The 18,653-nt window shown below is 37.0% G+C and overlaps 2 protein-coding genes across 3 annotated transcripts; both read right to left on the bottom strand.

Moving 5' to 3' along the window:
- Positions 1–1,603: 1,603 nt before the first annotated feature.
- On the bottom strand, positions 1,604–7,725 carry LOC115999704 (serine/threonine-protein kinase ATG1c-like). 2 transcript variants are annotated; one of them, XM_031239590.1, is made up of 13 exons: positions 7,164–7,725; positions 6,691–6,811; positions 6,519–6,577; positions 5,583–5,647; positions 5,169–5,262; positions 5,012–5,092; positions 4,774–4,882; positions 4,520–4,592; positions 4,193–4,434; positions 3,708–4,054; positions 2,867–3,158; positions 2,208–2,278; positions 1,604–2,072 (listed from the first exon to the last, which is right to left on the bottom strand). In XM_031239590.1, the coding sequence occupies exons 1-13, from the start codon at positions 7,410–7,412 to the stop codon at positions 1,836–1,838; spliced, it is 2,040 nt and encodes a 679-aa protein (XP_031095450.1). In that variant the 5' UTR covers positions 7,413–7,725; the 3' UTR covers positions 1,604–1,835. The 2 variants fall into 2 exon arrangements, with proteins under 2 accessions (XP_031095450.1, XP_031095451.1); XM_031239591.1 differs by having other exon boundaries at positions 6,691–6,881; positions 7,164–7,281.
- Positions 7,726–13,990: 6,265 nt separating this feature from the next.
- LOC115998316 (uracil phosphoribosyltransferase-like) lies at positions 13,991–18,562 on the bottom strand. Its single transcript, XM_031237856.1, has 11 exons — positions 18,220–18,562; positions 18,029–18,107; positions 17,180–17,238; positions 16,820–16,897; positions 16,543–16,624; positions 16,363–16,411; positions 16,099–16,160; positions 15,700–15,767; positions 14,541–14,596; positions 14,406–14,453; positions 13,991–14,314 (listed from the first exon to the last, which is right to left on the bottom strand). Exons 1-11 carry the CDS (start codon positions 18,451–18,453, stop codon positions 14,263–14,265), a joined length of 867 nt encoding a protein of 288 aa, XP_031093716.1. The 5' UTR covers positions 18,454–18,562; the 3' UTR covers positions 13,991–14,262.
- Between the last annotated feature and the right edge of the window lie 91 nt (positions 18,563–18,653).

Genomic DNA, 18,653 nt, shown 5'->3' with positions numbered 1-18,653 from the left:
TGTGTTTTTTGGGACTAATATTATCTCCTGGAAGTCTATGAAACAGCGGTCAGTTTCTCGTTCTTCTACTGAAGCAGAGTTCCGCGCGCTTGCTAATTCCGCTGCTGAAGTTATGTGGATTCAAAATCTGTTATGTGAACTTGGGATTCGTCTTCGTTCTACTCCGATGCTGGTCACCGACAACTTGAGTGCTTCGTACGTCTGCAAAAATCCGGTGTTTCACTCGCGTATGAAGCACTTAGCTCTGGACTATTTCTTTGTCTGTGAGCAGATCACTTCTGGCGCTTTACGTGTTAGTTATGTTCGCTCAGTTGAGCAGGTTGCTGATCTCTTAACTAAAAACCACTTGGTTATCGGTTATTTGATGTGTTTCGGTCCAAGCTTGGGCTCACTGACGGCGCCTCAATCTTGCGGGGGCGTATTAAGAATTAGTCTTTATTATTTATATTTATTGTTTATTTGTTTTCCTAGTCTTGAGGAGCATATGTAATTGCTCCTCCTTTTGTGGCCTTGTATGTATTTAAATACCTGTTTAAACTCCGAATAAACATTGAGTTTCAGATTCTCACATGCACATCCCTAGCGTGGGAGATGATTTCTGTGTGTGGTTTTCTTCTTTGCTGAGTACACTAACGAAGGGTGACCTCCTGCTGGCTATTGCAGTATTATACTACCTATGGAGAGCACGCAATCAGGCGGTTTGGGAGGGTTCATTGCCGCGTCTAAAAGGAGTGTGCAGCATGGCTGTAGGTACACAGCGGACAGGCCCAGCTCCTCCCACCACCGTCAGCTGCTGTCCATGGCGCCGCAGCTGGGCATGCAACGAACCAGCATCCAAAGTGCTATTTCGACGCCGGGTATCAGCCCTTGTCTAAGAAGGCCACGGTTGGCGCTGTGCTTATCTCCTCGGATGGCTCGTTTCTCGCCGCATTCAACGGCCCTATCTCCTACTGCTTTTCCCCATTGATGGCCGAATCTCTAGCTTACAAGGAAGTGTTTTCTTGGCTGCGGGGACGAGGGCTCATTTCTGTGGATCTTTACACCGCCTGCTCTAATCTTCAACGTTTGTTAGTGTCGGCTCATATTAATCTTTATTCATGTTGCATTTTCCATCAAGGCCTCTAGGGCTATCATATCGTCTTTTACTCATGGAGCACACACTCAGATCTGCTAATCTTGGAGCACACTCTCTTCAGACTCTATTTCTGAGATGTTTTAATCTACCCTTTACAGTTTGGTTTTCAAAAAAAAAATTTACTTTTAAATTTTTTAATTTTATTAATGGTTGGTATATATAGTACTTTCTTATAAAATAGTATTTAAAATTTGATTCTAAATTTTTTATTTACAATAGAAATTATAATTAAGTTGAAATTTTTAATTATAAAAAAATAAATAAAATAATAGATGATCCGTAAGAGTTTGAATGAGTATGGCCCACAAAATAGGAAGAAAAGGGAAAAAGTAAAGAGTAAATAGGAGAGAAAATTATAAGGTAACATAAAAGAGTTGTGACACAATTTGAAGAAAAAAGGAAAGTCCCATTGTGAATGTCCTAATGAGCAGTAATATAATTAACAAATAAACATAAAAGATCATCAAATGCAAATTTAAAGTCCCAAACTTTAATTGCAAATAAAGTATTCCTTTCCATTCTAGATTTCTAGTAGATACGGAGTATTAGTTTTCTTCAATAGAGAACAAATGGGTCAGCTAAGACATATTTCACAGAGAAGAATGGAGAAAGAATCCATTTACTTTGCTACTACTGTACATTTGAAGAATTTCACACAAGAAGCCATCGCCAATTAGTATTAACTAACTATTAACATTTGTCATGAGAAACGCTGATCCTCACACTTGAGCAGCGCCACCATTTGAGACCTCGAAACGCTTTGCCTGTTGTTAAGGACGTTAATATAGTTCTGAAGCCTAAATCGATCCGAGTTTGTGAGGGAGAAGGGCGGGTTTAGGATCAGAGAGGGCGCTTCCACTTGAAGGAACACTAACAAGTGCACTGCTTTCGAATAAAACACCACTGCGTTTTCTGCCCGGCCCATGTACTCATCGACCTGCAACAAACCGAAACAATTTCTACTAAGCAGTCGGAACAGCTTCAGGCGCAAGCGTTTCAAGCTGTGGAACAAAACAAGGCAAAAACATTGGAACAATAGTGGGGGTAGAGCGCATATAGAGCAAGTACTTACAGCCCCTTTCCTGCCGAAATCAAGGGCAGATTGGAATATCATGTCCATTGCATCTGGCACCTCTGTATTTCCTGAAACCAAGACAAAGCATATGTTTCAATAATCAGACCACCACACAAGTAGTCTAAAGTATCAAATCCAGAAAATAGTCCTTCCAAGATGCTAAAAACAGCATATATATATATATATATATATATATAGAGTAATAATCAAATGAGACCACATCTTCCCGTGAATCTTGTGAGACCCTTCGTAAATGCACACAAGCTACTATACGAATGCACACAGACTAGATTGTTTGCAATTCGCCCAGCATGAATGCACACAATCTACTCTGTGTGCATTCGTGTAGTAGCTTGTGTGCATTTTCGAAGGGTCTCACGGGAGCAAGGGATGCACTTGAACATATATTTGCGTTCATATGCGAATCAGTGTTCCCATGCGAACCTGCGAACTACTGAAAGAATGCACCGCAACTATTGCATCATTCGTGTAGTAGTGGCAGTGCATTCCTTCAGTTCGCACGGGAAGACCAATTTGCACCTGAGCGCGAGCCTATATATATATATATATATATATTAAGGACAAAAGACCAAGAAGCCATAACATAAATGAAGGGATGCAGCAACAGTTGCAGAATTTAAAAATCGAAGTTAGACCTGGCTCTACCAATTTGGCAAGTTCCTCTGCCTTCCCAACTTCAATGAGAAAAGCTCTTTGAATATTGGAGCTTATGTCCTTTGGTTCCAACACATCACAAGTGCCAACAGGTTGCTGTACATTGGGACTGCCCTCGCCCTTCAGCAATTCCCTTGTTTTAGTATTTTCCTGTGTTCGACTTCCTTCAACAGCCGAGGCTGCTTGTGTGTGACAAATATGTAATGCTTGTTTCCATATTGCAAGAATGACAAGTTGAATTGAAAATGCTTCCAAGTGTCTGCCTGACTCGATCTATTTAAAAGAAAATTAAAAAAAAAAAAAATTTAACAGAAGGCACATATTTTAAGCAATACAAAAAATGTTCCAGTGGAGCACACAATGCATAAAATCACACAGAACCACAAAGTTATTCAGTTTTTGAGCTGGAGAGAGTAGCAAATGAAAACATGCCTTTCTTTTCAATCCTGTCCCTCCACTGTGCTAAGGCATCCCTATAACTTTTTTTTTGGGTGACGAGAGAAACCCGTAGCCACTACCCGAGGGTGTGCATGTGGTAAACCCCGCCTGTGACCCTAGCCGGCAAAGGACCACAATGAGATAAACCAACCTAGATTGTCCATAACTGACTGGCTCAAACCAAGAGGGCTGAGATTCAAACTCATGACCTTGTGGTTACAACTTACAAGTTTGTATCCTTAGTCATCTTGGCTGGGGTTACCCCCTAACATCCCTATAACTTTGTGTGTGTGTGTGTGTGTGTGCAAGATAAGTAACTTTGTATAACGCAAATAAAACATTTAGTCACTTTAACATAACAAAGTAAACACAGCTATGAGTTACCTTCTCATTTACTAATTCCGTAATAGCAGAAGCACATTGCTGCAATGACTCAACTCTCCTTGAGCAGTCAGTTGATGGCTGCTCCAAGCTATCCGTAATTTCCATCAATCCTTGTGAAGTAGCAGGACCAGACATCTGGGTTTCCATGTATCCTGCACAACCAATCTTAACAGTTGCTGCATTAATATTGGGCACCGGTGCACTTGATCCTGGGTTCAAATTTCCTGAAGCTTGCTGGGAGCAGCTTGAGTTAAGTGGAACATTGCCGAGTTTAGAAGCATCAGTTGAAGATAAGTCCAGTGGAACAATAACATAGCTTTTATCAATTGACTCCAGTGAATCCATCACTGTAAACACAAATGTATACAAATAATCAGATCTTTCTAACCACAGATATATGCGAATGGGATTAAAAAAAAAGGTATCTTTTTAGAGAATGGTCTAAATCTAGTTGAAAGAGATTCAGGAAAATTATTGCAGTGCACCTTCTGGACAACTAGCTATTGGAGTATCAAAGCTGTCCTTTCTATCAGCTTTTGCAGCAACAGAAACTACATATGGTGATCTCTCTGGCAATATCCCAGCAAAAAATGGACTACTGTCAGGAGCATTGATATCATCATCTAGAGTGAAAGGTAAATCTTCTACAAATCGTTCTTCTGCAGTCGTAACAGGATTGTACTGGGATAAAAGAGAACCATCGGTTTCACTTTGAGGTCTCCTAATCCTGTGTACCACAATGAATTACACAAACTGTCTGACAGAAAAACATCAGGTTCCTCAATTCTCAAGAATACCGTCACTGAGTTTACCTGGAATGTCCACCTGGCTGCCTTTGTGAAAGAAAAGGGTGGTTAAAGAACTCTTCAAATGTCAGCCGTTCCACTACAAGGGAAAAGAATTACATCTCAATTAATTAAATTGAGATGTAACTAGTGTATGCAACTAGAATATGAAAAATGTCACAAGCATAAGAAAGATTTGCAACAGAAGCAACTTGATGATTTACTGTCACAGAATCATTATTGTGTTGATATCGTAAGTCGTAACACACTGGATGCATTACCTGGATTACGTCGAAGCAATTTTCGACATAAATCTTTAAAGTCAGCACTTAAATCATTTACATCCGAAGGGAATTGTAATTCAGTTGATTTCATTATGTTCTGAAGCAACTGCACAAAAACATTTCGAATAAGGCTGTAAGGAATTAAAATACCTGTATTTGATTGAATATTGATATTGAGAAGTACTCAGTTAATCAATTGGATGTGCAATCAAATAATAATATAATATGAGTATACCTGTATTTGATTGTTCCCAGTGAATGGTGTTCTGCCAGTTACGAGCTGAAACAGAATGGCACCAACACTCCAGAGATCTGCCTGTGTTTCCATCCCAAAGTTAATAAGAAATTAACATGTTAAAAGGCTTATATAATTTGAAGAAAGTAGATCTCACCTTTGCATCATACTTTTGGAGTTGCATAATTTCGGGAGCCATGTATAATGGCGAACCACATAAAGTTTCTGCAAGCCCCCTAGGTTGAAGAGACCTAACAAATATAGGACAAATTTCTAAGCAGGTATTATATTATAAAGAATATAAGTAACTTATACAAAACAGACAGAAAAATTAGATAATTGAGTCTGTAAATTTGCAAAATGCTGAAATAAAATTTGGTTAAAACCACCTTGGGAATTTCTAAAGCAAAATAGTAATAGGAATAATAATAAATTCACAAAAAAAAAATTGTAATTTCTTGGTTGCAGGTGCTGATTTTCTAGTCATTAACATTTAAAAGATGCATGCATACCTTTCCTTAAACATTTAGGAACAAACAGAAATGTAAGTCAGATGGGATAATATGTTTACCTAGCAAAACCGAAATCAGCAATCTTCAAAATAGAATTTTCATCATTTGTGGATAAGAGGAGATTCTGTTCCACATATTAGGCACAGAGTATGTTACTACAAATCAAGCGTTGGTGAAATCTAACTACGATAAAAATAAAAATAAATTATTACAGTTAAATTATCAATTTCATTACACCTTGAAACAATCTGATTAGTTGACTTTCCTATAAATTTAACAATTACAGTGCTATCTATGATTTTCTTAAGAGCACTAAGCAATGCTCTGCTTTCATTTGATGTCATAAACATTTTTCTTTTTATCTTTGATCAACAGAGTGCTTCAAATCCATTTACTTCCACTGACTAATACATTGTTTAACATTTAATTTCAAAAATAGTAATGCCATAACTGCACATGAATCGTAAAACAAAATACTAATATTGAAATCATGATCACAAGTGAAATTTTTTCCTTCAACCGGGAAACTATCCCAAACTTCTGGGTATACTAGAAATACCAATACAGACAAATACACATAAGATGAATTCTTTCAGAAGAGGGTATAAATTTTAGAACCAATACCACTCTTAGTTCCCTGACTATGGCTTCTAATTCTAGTTCCTGACCTCCAATTTGTACAAGATGCGTCCCCCAAGGCCCCAACTTTTGGAAAATGGATAGGAATGATCCTCTAGTAGGTTTCCATAACAGAAGGACCATTCTATCCAATTTGAAAAGCAAGGGTATCACTCCTGTGCATTTTTAACTCAGGGGAATAAAGTGGAATACCACTATCTTTGAGTGACTAAAGGTCAACTAATTCTAAATTGAGAATTTGAAGGTCCTTAAAGTAAAATATATAAATAAATCAATCAGATATAAACTGCTAAAAATAACTATCAACAATTTACATGCAAAAATAATTGAACTGTCTGCCAGATATGAAAGCAAACCTGAGGCTTTAAGTCCCGGTGTATTAAGTTGTTTTCACGAAGAACTTGTAAGCCTGATGCTGTAGAATGTGCCAAAAAAAACTTCATGTCAAACATGAAGGGAATGGGTACTAAACTACTGAAGTCTAACTGTGAAAAGTAAAATCACAAATAGAATAAAACTTGGAAATACCTAGCTGCTGCATAAAATGCTTTGCAGTAGTTTCTGGGATTCTACCATGGCGTTTTTGAAGGTACATAGAAAGATCACCTCCTCTACAATACTCCAGAACTATATAAATTTTTCCAGGTTCCTGTGCTCCAGGCATAAATGATTTCACTCAGTAGGGAGTGCAAAAGATTATCTTTGTTTCCCAAGTTTGTCTAAACAAATAGCATACATATATTAAAATAACACCAATATTTGTAATCAATTGGATGATTCAAAGTGGCAGTTTCCCTTATTAGGGGTCATTCATCTTAAATACCCATTCCACCTTCAAAAAATATATATTAAATTTTGTGGCAATATTTCTGGGGAAAAGAATATTGCTAGAAGCCTTGAACTGGGATTGCATATCAGACGATCCAAAATTAATATGGGGATCAATAGTTCGAGACAATTGACCTAGCTTAGAAATTCCTTGCGGAATTTGAATGGAATACCTCGATCATATCGTGCAAGCGGATGATGTTACAATGATTGATCTTCTTAAGAATAACAATCTCGGACTTGAGGCTCTCCTTGAGTTTAGAATTGAGGCGAGCGGTAGCTATCTCCTTGATTGCCACTTCGGTGCACTCAACAAGATGGCGGGCATGCCACACCGTGGAAAACGAGCCCATCCCTATTTGCTTGGAGACCACATAGTCCCCCACCGCGAACCTCCCACCACCGCCTCTGCTGCTCATCATTGAGCCAGCCACCAAACCCTAGCAATCCCAACTGAACCAAACACACCGAGCCCAATATCAACTAATGCCAATAAGCTGGAGCCGAAGCTACTCCTTTTGTGGCAGTCGAATTCTTTGTTTTCCTTTCATTGTATCGGAATTTCTTGATGGGCTCTATGGATATGGAGATGAGATCAAGGTGGTGGGTTTAAGCTAGAGCTTGGAGCTGTGATGGAGGTGTTTGAGAGTTTAAAATATATAATAATAATTGAGATCAGAGGGTGAATCCAAAGGCGTTTGATATTTGGGCAGCAGAGATTTTGGCAGAACGCTTCATCCTATGGCGTAGAGACGTGTGTTCGTTTGGTTCTATAGTCCAACTGCAGTGATACCACAACTCGACAAATGAGCAAATTATAACTTTTGAAACATGTTCCAAACACAACTACAATTTTATTTCGATATAACTACGATTTCATTCGACAGTATAAAATGAAATTGTTATTCAGTTCATTTTATATACATTATAATTTCATTACAACACAAATACAGTATCATTTCGATATAACTACAGTTTTATTAGACAATGTATACTCAAATATGTGAAACTGTTATTCATTTTCATTTTATATAACACTGCAGTTTCTTTTCAACATAACTACAGTTTCATTTCAAGTCAACTACAGTTTCATTTGATAATATAAAAATAAATGTGAGGCAATTTCATTTTAGATAAATTGTAATTTTATTTATGGGGCTCCGTTAAGATGGGACGGCAACTGTTTCTTTACTTAAAGAAACGACGCCGTTTTTGAACCATTGTCCACGATATAATGGCTTCCACAAGTGGTGTCCTTCCTACAATCCAATTCTTCATATATCTTACTCCGTAATAAACAAAAATTATAGGTAGAAAGTCATTTAACTTCTTTTATTTTTACATTAAAATAATCTCTAACTCATTTTACTTATCTTATTATCAATCTAACTCGTTTTTTTCCCGTATATTTCTAAATATTTTAAATTTAATTTGTATTTAATAATACTTTTAATATAGTTTCAAAATATAAAATTTTTTAATATTATTAGGGCAAGACTAGAGCTGTCAAAACGGGCCAGCCCGTCTCGGGTTGCTTCGAAAACATGTATATTGAACATTCCCCTATTCAATTAATTTTACACGCTTGAATGTTCAGTATACAGGTTTGTCAGGACCATATCTTGAATACTTTGTCAATTGTCAGAACAATTCTACAGGTATTTTTTTTTCCTTTGGGAATTTCAACTATATTTCCAAGTTCTTTCTCCTCTTTGGAATTAATTTTTCTCCTTAAAATGCCCTCTAAAGTTAGGTCTTACAGTTCTTCCTTCTTTATTCCTGTTTCCAGTGATTGCTTGTCTTTTGTTGTGAAGGAAGTTTCTTTACTTGACCCTGAAAGCATTCTTCAACTTGAGTAGGTCAAAAAATTTTGTAATGCCATGGAATAGAAATTAAATTCTACTTTGTTGAGTTATAGTGCACATGGCTTATTGATTTCTTATTTGATTTTTGTTTTCAGAGTTTTATCTTTAGTTGTTTAAAAACTGCGTTAGGATTTGGTTCCAATGATAAAATATTCATATGGTGCATAAATTTGAGAGATATATGGAAAAAAAGGTATTGTAAAAGAAAATGGTTTAATGAATGTTCAATATACATGTTTGTTAGGACTATATCTTGAATACTTTGTAATTGTCAGAATAATTCTAGAGGTATTTTTTTTCCCTTTGGGAACTGCAACTATGTTTTCAAGTTCTTTCTCCTCTTTGGAATTAATTTGTCTCCTTAAAATGCCCTCTCAAGTTATGTCTTATAGTTCTTCTTTCTGATACCCAAAAGGTTCCATTCGAATGCCTAGCGGTTACTGTACCTATCAATAGGATCTTAAGTCCTAAATAGTAAATTATGTTGTCAAAAAAATTGAAAATTATTCAGAATTTTGAAGTCTTTGTTCCCTAACATCATTTTGATAAACATGAACAAATTGAATTTCATCTCTACATACATTAATCCCTGACTCCATGATCCCAGGAGTCCTAGCTCCACCCGTGAACAGAGTGAATTTTGAAGTCTTATCTGATTTCTGTTTTAAGAGTTTTAGCTTTAGTTGTTTAATTTGCCATTGTTTACTTGGTCTTATAGTTGTTTAGTGTTTGATTGAATTGAAAGGAGAAATGAGTGCAGTTTTAATGAGATTATTCACTGTAATAAACAGTTTATCTTTTAGAATTTTTCACAAGTTAGGTTTGTTTTATAGTGTTTTTAATGATAATTTTCCTTTGTAATTTATCTATCATCTAATTTTACCTCATTTGCAACAATGGAAACAGCTAAGCCCTAAAAGATTTGAGCATCTGCATTGTTTTATGGTGTTTTTTTAGCATCTCTCTTTATGGAGTCTGGGTATTCTGAATTTGTTGAATCTAGCCGTGTGGAGAAGAGTATAAAATCTAGGGAATCGTATGCTTTTAATGAGAGTCGACGAGTAGAGAACAACTTGAAACGATGAAATGTATACTCAACAATGGATCCTGATAAAAAACGAAAGATGCTAGATGAGAGAAACAAAAAGCGTCAAGCCAAAGTTAAGGAAGCCTAGTCTTTGCAAATTCATGACGTCAATGTTGGTATGCTTTTTAAGAATCTAAATATGTGTTTTGCAGTTTTGTGTGAGTTTAATTCATGAACGTATATACAAGAGAGCTAACTTATTTAACATGTCTATGATTGATTCAATTGATTATGCAATTAGAAGTAGTACTCAATATATCTAATCAAGAATGTTTGCAATAGAATGATACTCTTTCTTCTATTTCATACCAATCTTTTGTTCTTAAAAATTGTACTCCTTGCACCTATTGTAATGCAAGACGATTCCAAATATCACAGCAAGAAATGGAGCAAAAATCACAAATTTGGACAGCCATGGATCTTACCTCAAGATCCATGACCGCCCGCCACTCTGGAAATTGAACTACTTGAGTGTAACAAGTGGGCTCCACTGTGACAAGTGCTACTACAAGAACTAGGTCGGCAGACCGAGCCATACTCCTCGTCATCATAACATGAGTTTGCACCCAATTGACGCACAACGGGAGGATCAATTAGACGAGAAGCTGGAATCGAAGGAGCCACTCGAGTAAAAGGACGAACTGTTATCCCACACAATGAGGACACTGCCCACGAAACCGACTAAGTGACCGAAGGCAACTACACACTAGACAGATTAGCAAAAGGAAATACAATGTCATCCAAACGAACATTCCTGCAAACAAATATCTTATTAGTGTGAAGGTCCATGCATCGATACCCCTGGAATGACTGAGGATATCCCAAAAAACACAGGGAGCAAACCAAAAATCCATCTTATGCCGAGTGTAAGGACATAAGAATGGATAACAAAGACAAACAAAGACCTGGAGAAAAAAAAAAGGATGAATGAGACCGATGCAACATAAAATGAAGACTGAAATTGCCCAAGATGGGAGTGGACATTTTATTGATTAAATACATAGCAATTTCAAACACAAAATCCCAGAAACGATATAGAACCGAACCCTGAGCTATCAAAGCAAGGCCAGTCTCAACAATATGACGGCGACAATGCTCAGCACGACAGTTTTATTCGTATGGATAGGCATGCGACTGACAATGAGTAATGCCTAACTTTAGAAAAGTAGAGTGAAATTTTTTATATTCACCACCAAGATCAGACTATATATATTTAATTTTGCAGGAAAAAAGTACACTCAACAAAAGCACGAAAGAGCTAAAAAATCACATAAAGATTATACTTTAAGCGCATAGAAAAATATCAAGTAAAACGAAAATAATCATCCACAAAAATCACAAATAAAAATATCAAAATCCATTAGATGACAAAAGCAGAACATGGCCCCAAATGTTTGTAACCCACATATCCCCTTGCTAGAGAGACTGGAGCTGCCCCAGAAGCCGTAATGCACGCGCACAAAAAGTAGACGCCAATGCCCTTTCATGAAGTCCCAAACTTCCTCTGACGTTGACCGACTAACGACAATGTGCATAACCTCCTCAAAAAGGGAAGATATGATCATAGACATAATAACCTACTCTTACTAAACACATAAGGAGAACGTCGGATTGACAGTAGGAGTAGTAGAACACAACACTTCACTTGAGACTGAAGAGAAAGCGGTTGGCGAGCAAGGTTGTGTTCCATCTACAAAACCCAGCAAATTTTTGCTGCGAAGAAACGAAATAAGTTGTGTGCGCCAGAAGAGAAAATGTCGTGAGGTCAACTTGATGTAGACAAAAAGGTGCACCATAAAGAGGGCATCCGTCACTACCTGTGGAAGAGAGACAGTAGCCGCATCAGAAACGGTCTGCTCGGATAAGACACCTGCAGTGCTGTCAGGAATAGTCATAGAAGAAGCCGCCATGAGAAACCTAGACTACTGATATCAGATGAATGCTTGTATTCTAGAATACTCTTGTACACGGATACGATACACACAAATATATATACTACACATAACGTAGGAATAGGAAACTCAATACATCTAGGACTGTAATAAATTGTAATAATATTTTGTGGATTAACGATAGAGTATTACAAAGAAGGTAGTAAAATTGAACATGATTGTCGAGTCCAAGACGATGTTAATTTATACAAAGAAAAAGTCAAACAAACTCCTAAAAATGGGTGAGAGACCAAGTCAAGGCTACCATCTCGGGCCCAAAGATAGGCTCTAGGGCGGAAATAGCAGTCAGCCCGGAGCTAGCTTCAGATGCCTTCACCTCTTGTTCGGGTCTTGTCCAATGTCCCTTGCGTTGTGCTCGGGCCCTTTGCACCTTGTTCGGAGCACACCTCGCTCTTAGCCCCTGGCCTGGGCCATGAACTCTTCTTGAGTTTTGGATTGTGAATTCTCCTTGGGTCCCGGATCGTGAGCTGTTGGACCCTGAGCCTCTATTCTTGAATCATTTATAATATCTTCATCCACATGTATAATGAGACATTGATATTAATAATATAAATAAATATATTGAGTGTGTATATGTGTCAATTCATCAATAATGAAGTGCGCAAGTGACTAAAAATTTTCTTTTTGAATACACTTATTAATGAAGTTGTCCATACTTGTCAAATAACCGAACTAACGCATTTCGCGTGTAGAAATTAAAGAGTATATATTGTATAGGAGTATAGGTAACTCTAACAACGGTGGAATACACGCATAGGCAATTGCCAATGCCTTGTTCGCCAAATCTACGTGAAAAAAGTGTTAAGTTTGGGTAGAGAATTTTCAACTCTCAAAAGCACGTAAACCAATTATATATGTGATCTTCTTGTTCACAAAAAGAGCCTCTCAATGCTTTCATTCACCCACTTTTCTAAAGATATTCCTGTACACACTAAAACCGTACGACACCGGGAGATCTGATTGATATTAAAGTCATCTGGTTTTGTGGGTCGGATCTAATTGAAAGTAATATTACATGTTTATTTTACTCTATACTAACTAAGAGGATGATTGACGGATCCAAGAATACTACCATTTCTATCTTATTCTGTCAGAATCAAGTGTTTAACTTTACACAAAAAATTATAGCTAGTAGTCGCACATTTTTTACGGGAGTCAGGGTGTTGGACTTGACCCTTTATCGGCTCTCATCAATAATTCTCCTAGTCACATGGTGCGGGATTTGGCCTTATCGGCCTCTGCCCTAACATATTCTAATTAATTCATCACTTATTTTTTTATTCATATTTTCCTGAGCTAGCTGGACCATGTTTTCTTGGCTTCTTTAAAGCTCATACACCGTGTTGGCATCAACCCCATGTTCCATTCTTTACTACTGCAATGATACCATCTCCTTTCTTTTGCTTTTTTCCAAACACTTGAGATCCCATTGATCTTTGATCCCCTTTTTCCATCTACAAATTCAAATGAAAGTTATATATACCAGGCCGACCAGGACATATCTTCTGCCTCTAACTAAAGGCTAGCAGTATTGCCAGGAATTCACGCACAGACTGCATATACAAGTAGTGAAGCAAAGGCTAAAGAGCAAGCTAGAAATCAAAGAGAGAGATAATGGGATATTATGGAAGCAGTTGGGCAGAAGCTTTAGCATCAGCTTCAGCATTTATGTTGCTGATAGGTCTGTTGTGTTGTTGCCTTAGCTGCAAACCAAGGCCTCATGGCAGCAAAACCGGCACCGGCGGCAATTGCAGTTGTGATCCAGGAGTCTAGTTTTTTCTGTTTTTTGAAACACGCATAATTCTTTACAAGGCAGTTGTGATCCGGGAGCCTAGCATTTCTTTTTTTGAAACACTCGTGATTCTTTACAAGGTAAATATATGTTCTATACTTTCTCAATATTTTTAAATCCAAAGAATCAATGCCCCCACCACAGGGGTTCAATCCTGTGATTATCCATTTGGAATGGTAACAGAAATGTAAATCACACTACATAGTAATTGGCTCCGGAAGTATAGCTTAGTGTTTTTTTTTTTCAATCTGCATTGAAAAAACATTTTTACCCTGCTAAAGATTAACCTTGAACTCAGCACTACTTCAAATAAATCAAGCTTTTTATAGAAATTATTCAAGAGTCAACAATTGTACTTCATGCCGCACATGAGTCTAAGATTGTCCCTCGTGGAAGACTATATATATTCATTGCAGTTTTTGAGATTCTGTATAAGCTGCTAAAATAGAAGAAATCAAGTAAGATATGCTACTGAATGGATCCTGGGAGATCTTTCCCAGGTTTCTTGAAAATTGGTTGAACTGTTCAAAACTCAGATTGGGTTTGTGTGTTGGGACCTAGCTACTCTGATTTCGTTTATGTGCCAAAACTACGGTCACCAGCATCTCCAAGACCGGGAATTATAAATCTGAAAATATAAAATCATGTAGCAATTATGCAAGTATAAGTTTCTGTTGTTTGGCAAACTCAAAAATCAAAATTTGTGTGAGAAAAATTACCCTTTCTCATTAACCTCGGAGTCGATAATTCCAGTGTATACATGTAGCCTGAAAATCGCAGATGTATAAGATAACACCTAACTGGAATAAGCAAGCTTCATGGCTAAAAGATTTTGACACAATTAAGCTTCTTACCCTGGGAATTTCTCGCTAAGTTTTTGAAGGGCTGGGGGAGCAGCAACAGCAGATATCTGAAAAATGTGAGCACTTTAGAAAAAATTTGACACAACGGGTCACTAGAGGTATGAGAGATCTACACATTACAACTGAAACTTTCAGCATTCACAAAAATCTAGCATTCAGTAAAATTTAGTCCTGACAGATTGTCATCACAATCTCCCTTCACTTTCCTTCCCGGGGATTTGAGAAAGAGGAAAAGAATACAGTACCCACTTTCTAGAAATACAAGGACAGCCTTGTCTCCAGAGGCGGATCCAGCATGGGGGCAGTGGGGGCACCTGCCCCCACTCACCCCACCCCCACCCCCTATATAGCCCTTGTATATATATATGTATGTATAGTACATTTTTAGATATAAGTATATGAAAGCATACATAAGTAAACAAGTGATTAGCTAGCTTATATGGTTCGCGCGCGTCATTATCAAGGAAAGGGTGCGTGTTCGACTCTTGCTAGCAACAGGTGTGCTCATATCTGGAACCTTATTTAATCCTTTTCCCATTCCCTTCTAAAGCTTTGTATATTTATTTCTTCAAAACTTTTTTCATTCCCTCCCCTATATATAATAATGAGATATGTAATTTATAATGTATTTTTTATATGAATTATTTTATCAAATTAATTATGTTTCATATATTGTTATTAATATTTTTATAAAATTTTAGTATGTTTTATTTTTTGTCTATATCCAACAATATTTTTGACTATATTCCTTTTAAGTGGTTCAATTTATAATGTGTTTTCTATTTGAATTATTTTATCAAATTAATTGTATTTCATATATTGTTATTAATATTTTTATAAAGTTTTATTGTGTTTTATTTTTCGTGTACATCCAACAATATTTATGATTATATTCCTTTTAAGTGTTTATTTTTTAAACTACATCTTTTACGTTTCGCCCCCACTAAGAAATTTTTCTAGGTCCGCCACTGCTTGTCTCCAAGGTTGCTAATAAATAAAAAGCATCTTGTGAAAATGAAAAGCCAAAAAAAAAAAAAAAACGTAAAATCAAGCGCAACAAGATGAATTATCTTCATCCAATGAGCATCTTACAGCAGAAGCTGCAATATGCAGAAAGAGAATTTAAATGAAAGAACTAAGAGTGTCTTACCACTTTAATCTGCTTGTTCTCAACTCCACGCTCCTTTATTAAATCGATAGCTGCAACTATTGTTCCACCTAGAAGTAGTAGAGAATAAATGCATTAGAAAAAACCTCCTTTGATCATATTATACAATAAGAGGTTTTACAGTAGCAATAATTGGATAGTTTGCATGCATTAGTCAGTATGTCATTCACACAGGCTGCTAAGGACAAGATGGGAGCTCAAGAACAGATTAATAGTTTAGGAAATAGATTTCTAACATGAAAGGTAATTCTAGATCAATACAGCCCTATAACAAGCTCATTCATCCAGAGATGGCATTCTAGTAATATGTATTCTAAGCTCATCACTAATATCTTCAATTTCTAAAACAATATTAGAAACCTGGAAGGAAAATGTTTCTACCTGTAGCCAGCATAGGATCAACAACAAAGACACGAGAACCACCAGGAAATTTCTCAGGCAACCTGAGGCATCAGCACGAAGAGCAGTGAGAAAACTTATGCATAAATTACATAAAGACCAATGGTTAGGCTAAACTAGTTAGAATTATAGACAAGAAAAGAAGTGAGGCCTAAGAGCATAATTGTCATGTAGAATAACAGGCCACACAACATGGAAGTAGGAAAGAAGAGTTAAATCATTCCAGAACTGTGAAAGAATTCTTACTTGTTCAAATATACAGCTGGTTGAAGTGTTTCTTCATTTCTGCTAATTCCTGAAAATTGGAATGACAATAAATCCAACGGAGCCACGGCAAAACCATGACAATAATATCAATAATTATCAATGTTATTACATGATCAGACTAGTATATCGAGGAAAAGTTTTATCTTCAAGGTCCCTTACCTATGTGATAATATTTTGTTGCAGGTAGAATTGATGATGCATTCTCTGCAAGAGCAAGCCCAGCTCTCAATATGGGAACAATCTGCAAAAAGAGAAAATAGCTGAATTTGAGATTGACACTGAAATCAGACATGAAAATACTTAGCGATAGAAGACTATCCTTTCATAGATCACCTCTGTGAATGCGAGTTAAAGCAGGCAACAATAGAAAAAATAAAGGATGAATATATATATATATATATATATAGAATATAAATGCAGAGATAAATATACTAACAGCTACTGGTTCCCTTGGATCAATAAACTCCACTGAGGCAATAGCCATTGGTGTTTGGATCTCCCCTGTTATGGTTGGCTGGCACAAAAGGGTGAATATTAGTTAAAACAACATAGCAGGGTAGAAACAAGTTAAGAAGTTTCTAGCACAAAAAAGTGTTTCAAAAGCAAGATTTGTTTATTTGTTCATCACAGGCAGTAAACTTCAAGATGGGAATCGCAGAATGCTAAAATAGTGCATAATATCCTAAGTACTGTAACTTATTTTCTTCTCTATATTCAAATTAAATTCGTTCAAATTCAATGCTGTCCATTCAATTGATAGATTAAGCAATAATTTAAACAATGTGCACCAACTCACCAACCAATCTCTTGATGCTTCATAAATTAACAATCTCCCTAGCTCAGCCAATGCACTCTCTGCAATGGAAGCAAGGCAAAAAAAGTCAGATGGTTGAAGAAGACTGTCCTCATCCCTATATGAGAAGGCTAGACGCAATCTTAAAAATTTAAATCGCTCTTTGGCAGATATAGAATAGTGTCTAGTCTAGTGGCTAAAACAGAAAAAACATAATTTGCAAATATGGCATATCCAAAAAATCGATTACATAGGATGGAAGCTTTGTGTTTATCCTTAAGGAATACTAGCACATAACTTGTTGCTAGACAACAAGGAATCAGACAAACCAGATGATAAAATAACCTTAATTATAATCACTATATTATAAGAGACAATGTTCCCAGGTATTTTGGTATGTTTGAGGAGTTGGGGATTGAACATGTGACATCCTGTATAGAAATTGTGTGTACCTAATACTTCTCCCAAGAGGTTGAATGCCCAACCCCAAGGCCAAGGCCCCTGGTAACTCAGCCCCGACAGAGCATGTGGGGGAGGATGTAAATTATGGCAAACTTAATGTGGCTCAGCAGACAGGGCAGGGCCAATGCCCATACGCACAAGGGATCTAACCATTGCCGTTGCTGAGTTTCAAACCTCGGTATCTTCTCCCAAATACTGCCGGTTAAACAAGTGTGAGCTAAGCCCGTGTGGGCATGTGTGTACCTAATACTTGAGCTTCACTAAGACACAACTTGTGAATAAAATTGGTGTGCTCTTTCAATTTCAAAACTAACTAGTAAAATTGAACAACATTTCACATTTTTTAAACAAAAACTAAAATTTAACCAGTCAAGTGAAAGCGTCGCTTACTGAAAACGGGGCAAGGCGTCTGCTCATTCCGGAGAACTGAAACCCAGTGCTTTATCAAAGGATGCGGCGGAACAAACACCTGATAAAATAACCAACGCAATCAGATCGGTTAACGGAACAAAATAAACAAAGCAACCTCGATTCTCTCCTAACTCATAGTCTCAACAACAACCAGAGTGGGAGTAACTCACCAGCATCCTATCTTCAGACATTGTTCTCCTCTCCGTCGTTGTTTGGCAATTAACGGCAGTGCTGAATTTGCGCCTACTATTGCGAGGCAAAAAATGATCCTGCAATTGCAATTGCAGAGAAGGTGGGGAGAGGATTAGGCGATAGGGTGCGGAGTAGAGAGGAGGAGGTTGTTGCCGGAGGCGGAGATTAAGGTTGAGATTGGGAGGAATAGTAAAACCACAAGAGCACGCCATTTTCAGAGATGCGTAGCTGAACAGAACTGTAGCTACTGAAGATTGGATACAAATTTGATTAGCATTTGGAGTCCGACGAAGACGGTCGTACGTAGGCTATGGTGAGGGCGCCCGCAATTGCTCATTTCATTTGGCTAAATGTCTTATGTCTACTTTTTTTTTTTTTTTTTTTTTTTTTTTTTTTTTTTTTTTTTTTTTTT

Source organism: Ipomoea triloba, chromosome 12, assembly GCF_003576645.1.
Source record: "Ipomoea triloba cultivar NCNSP0323 chromosome 12, ASM357664v1".
NCBI classification, from domain to species: domain Eukaryota; kingdom Viridiplantae; phylum Streptophyta; class Magnoliopsida; order Solanales; family Convolvulaceae; genus Ipomoea; species Ipomoea triloba.
The sequence above is the reverse complement of the archived record's forward strand: the minus strand, read 5'-3'. Positions and strand labels throughout refer to the sequence as shown.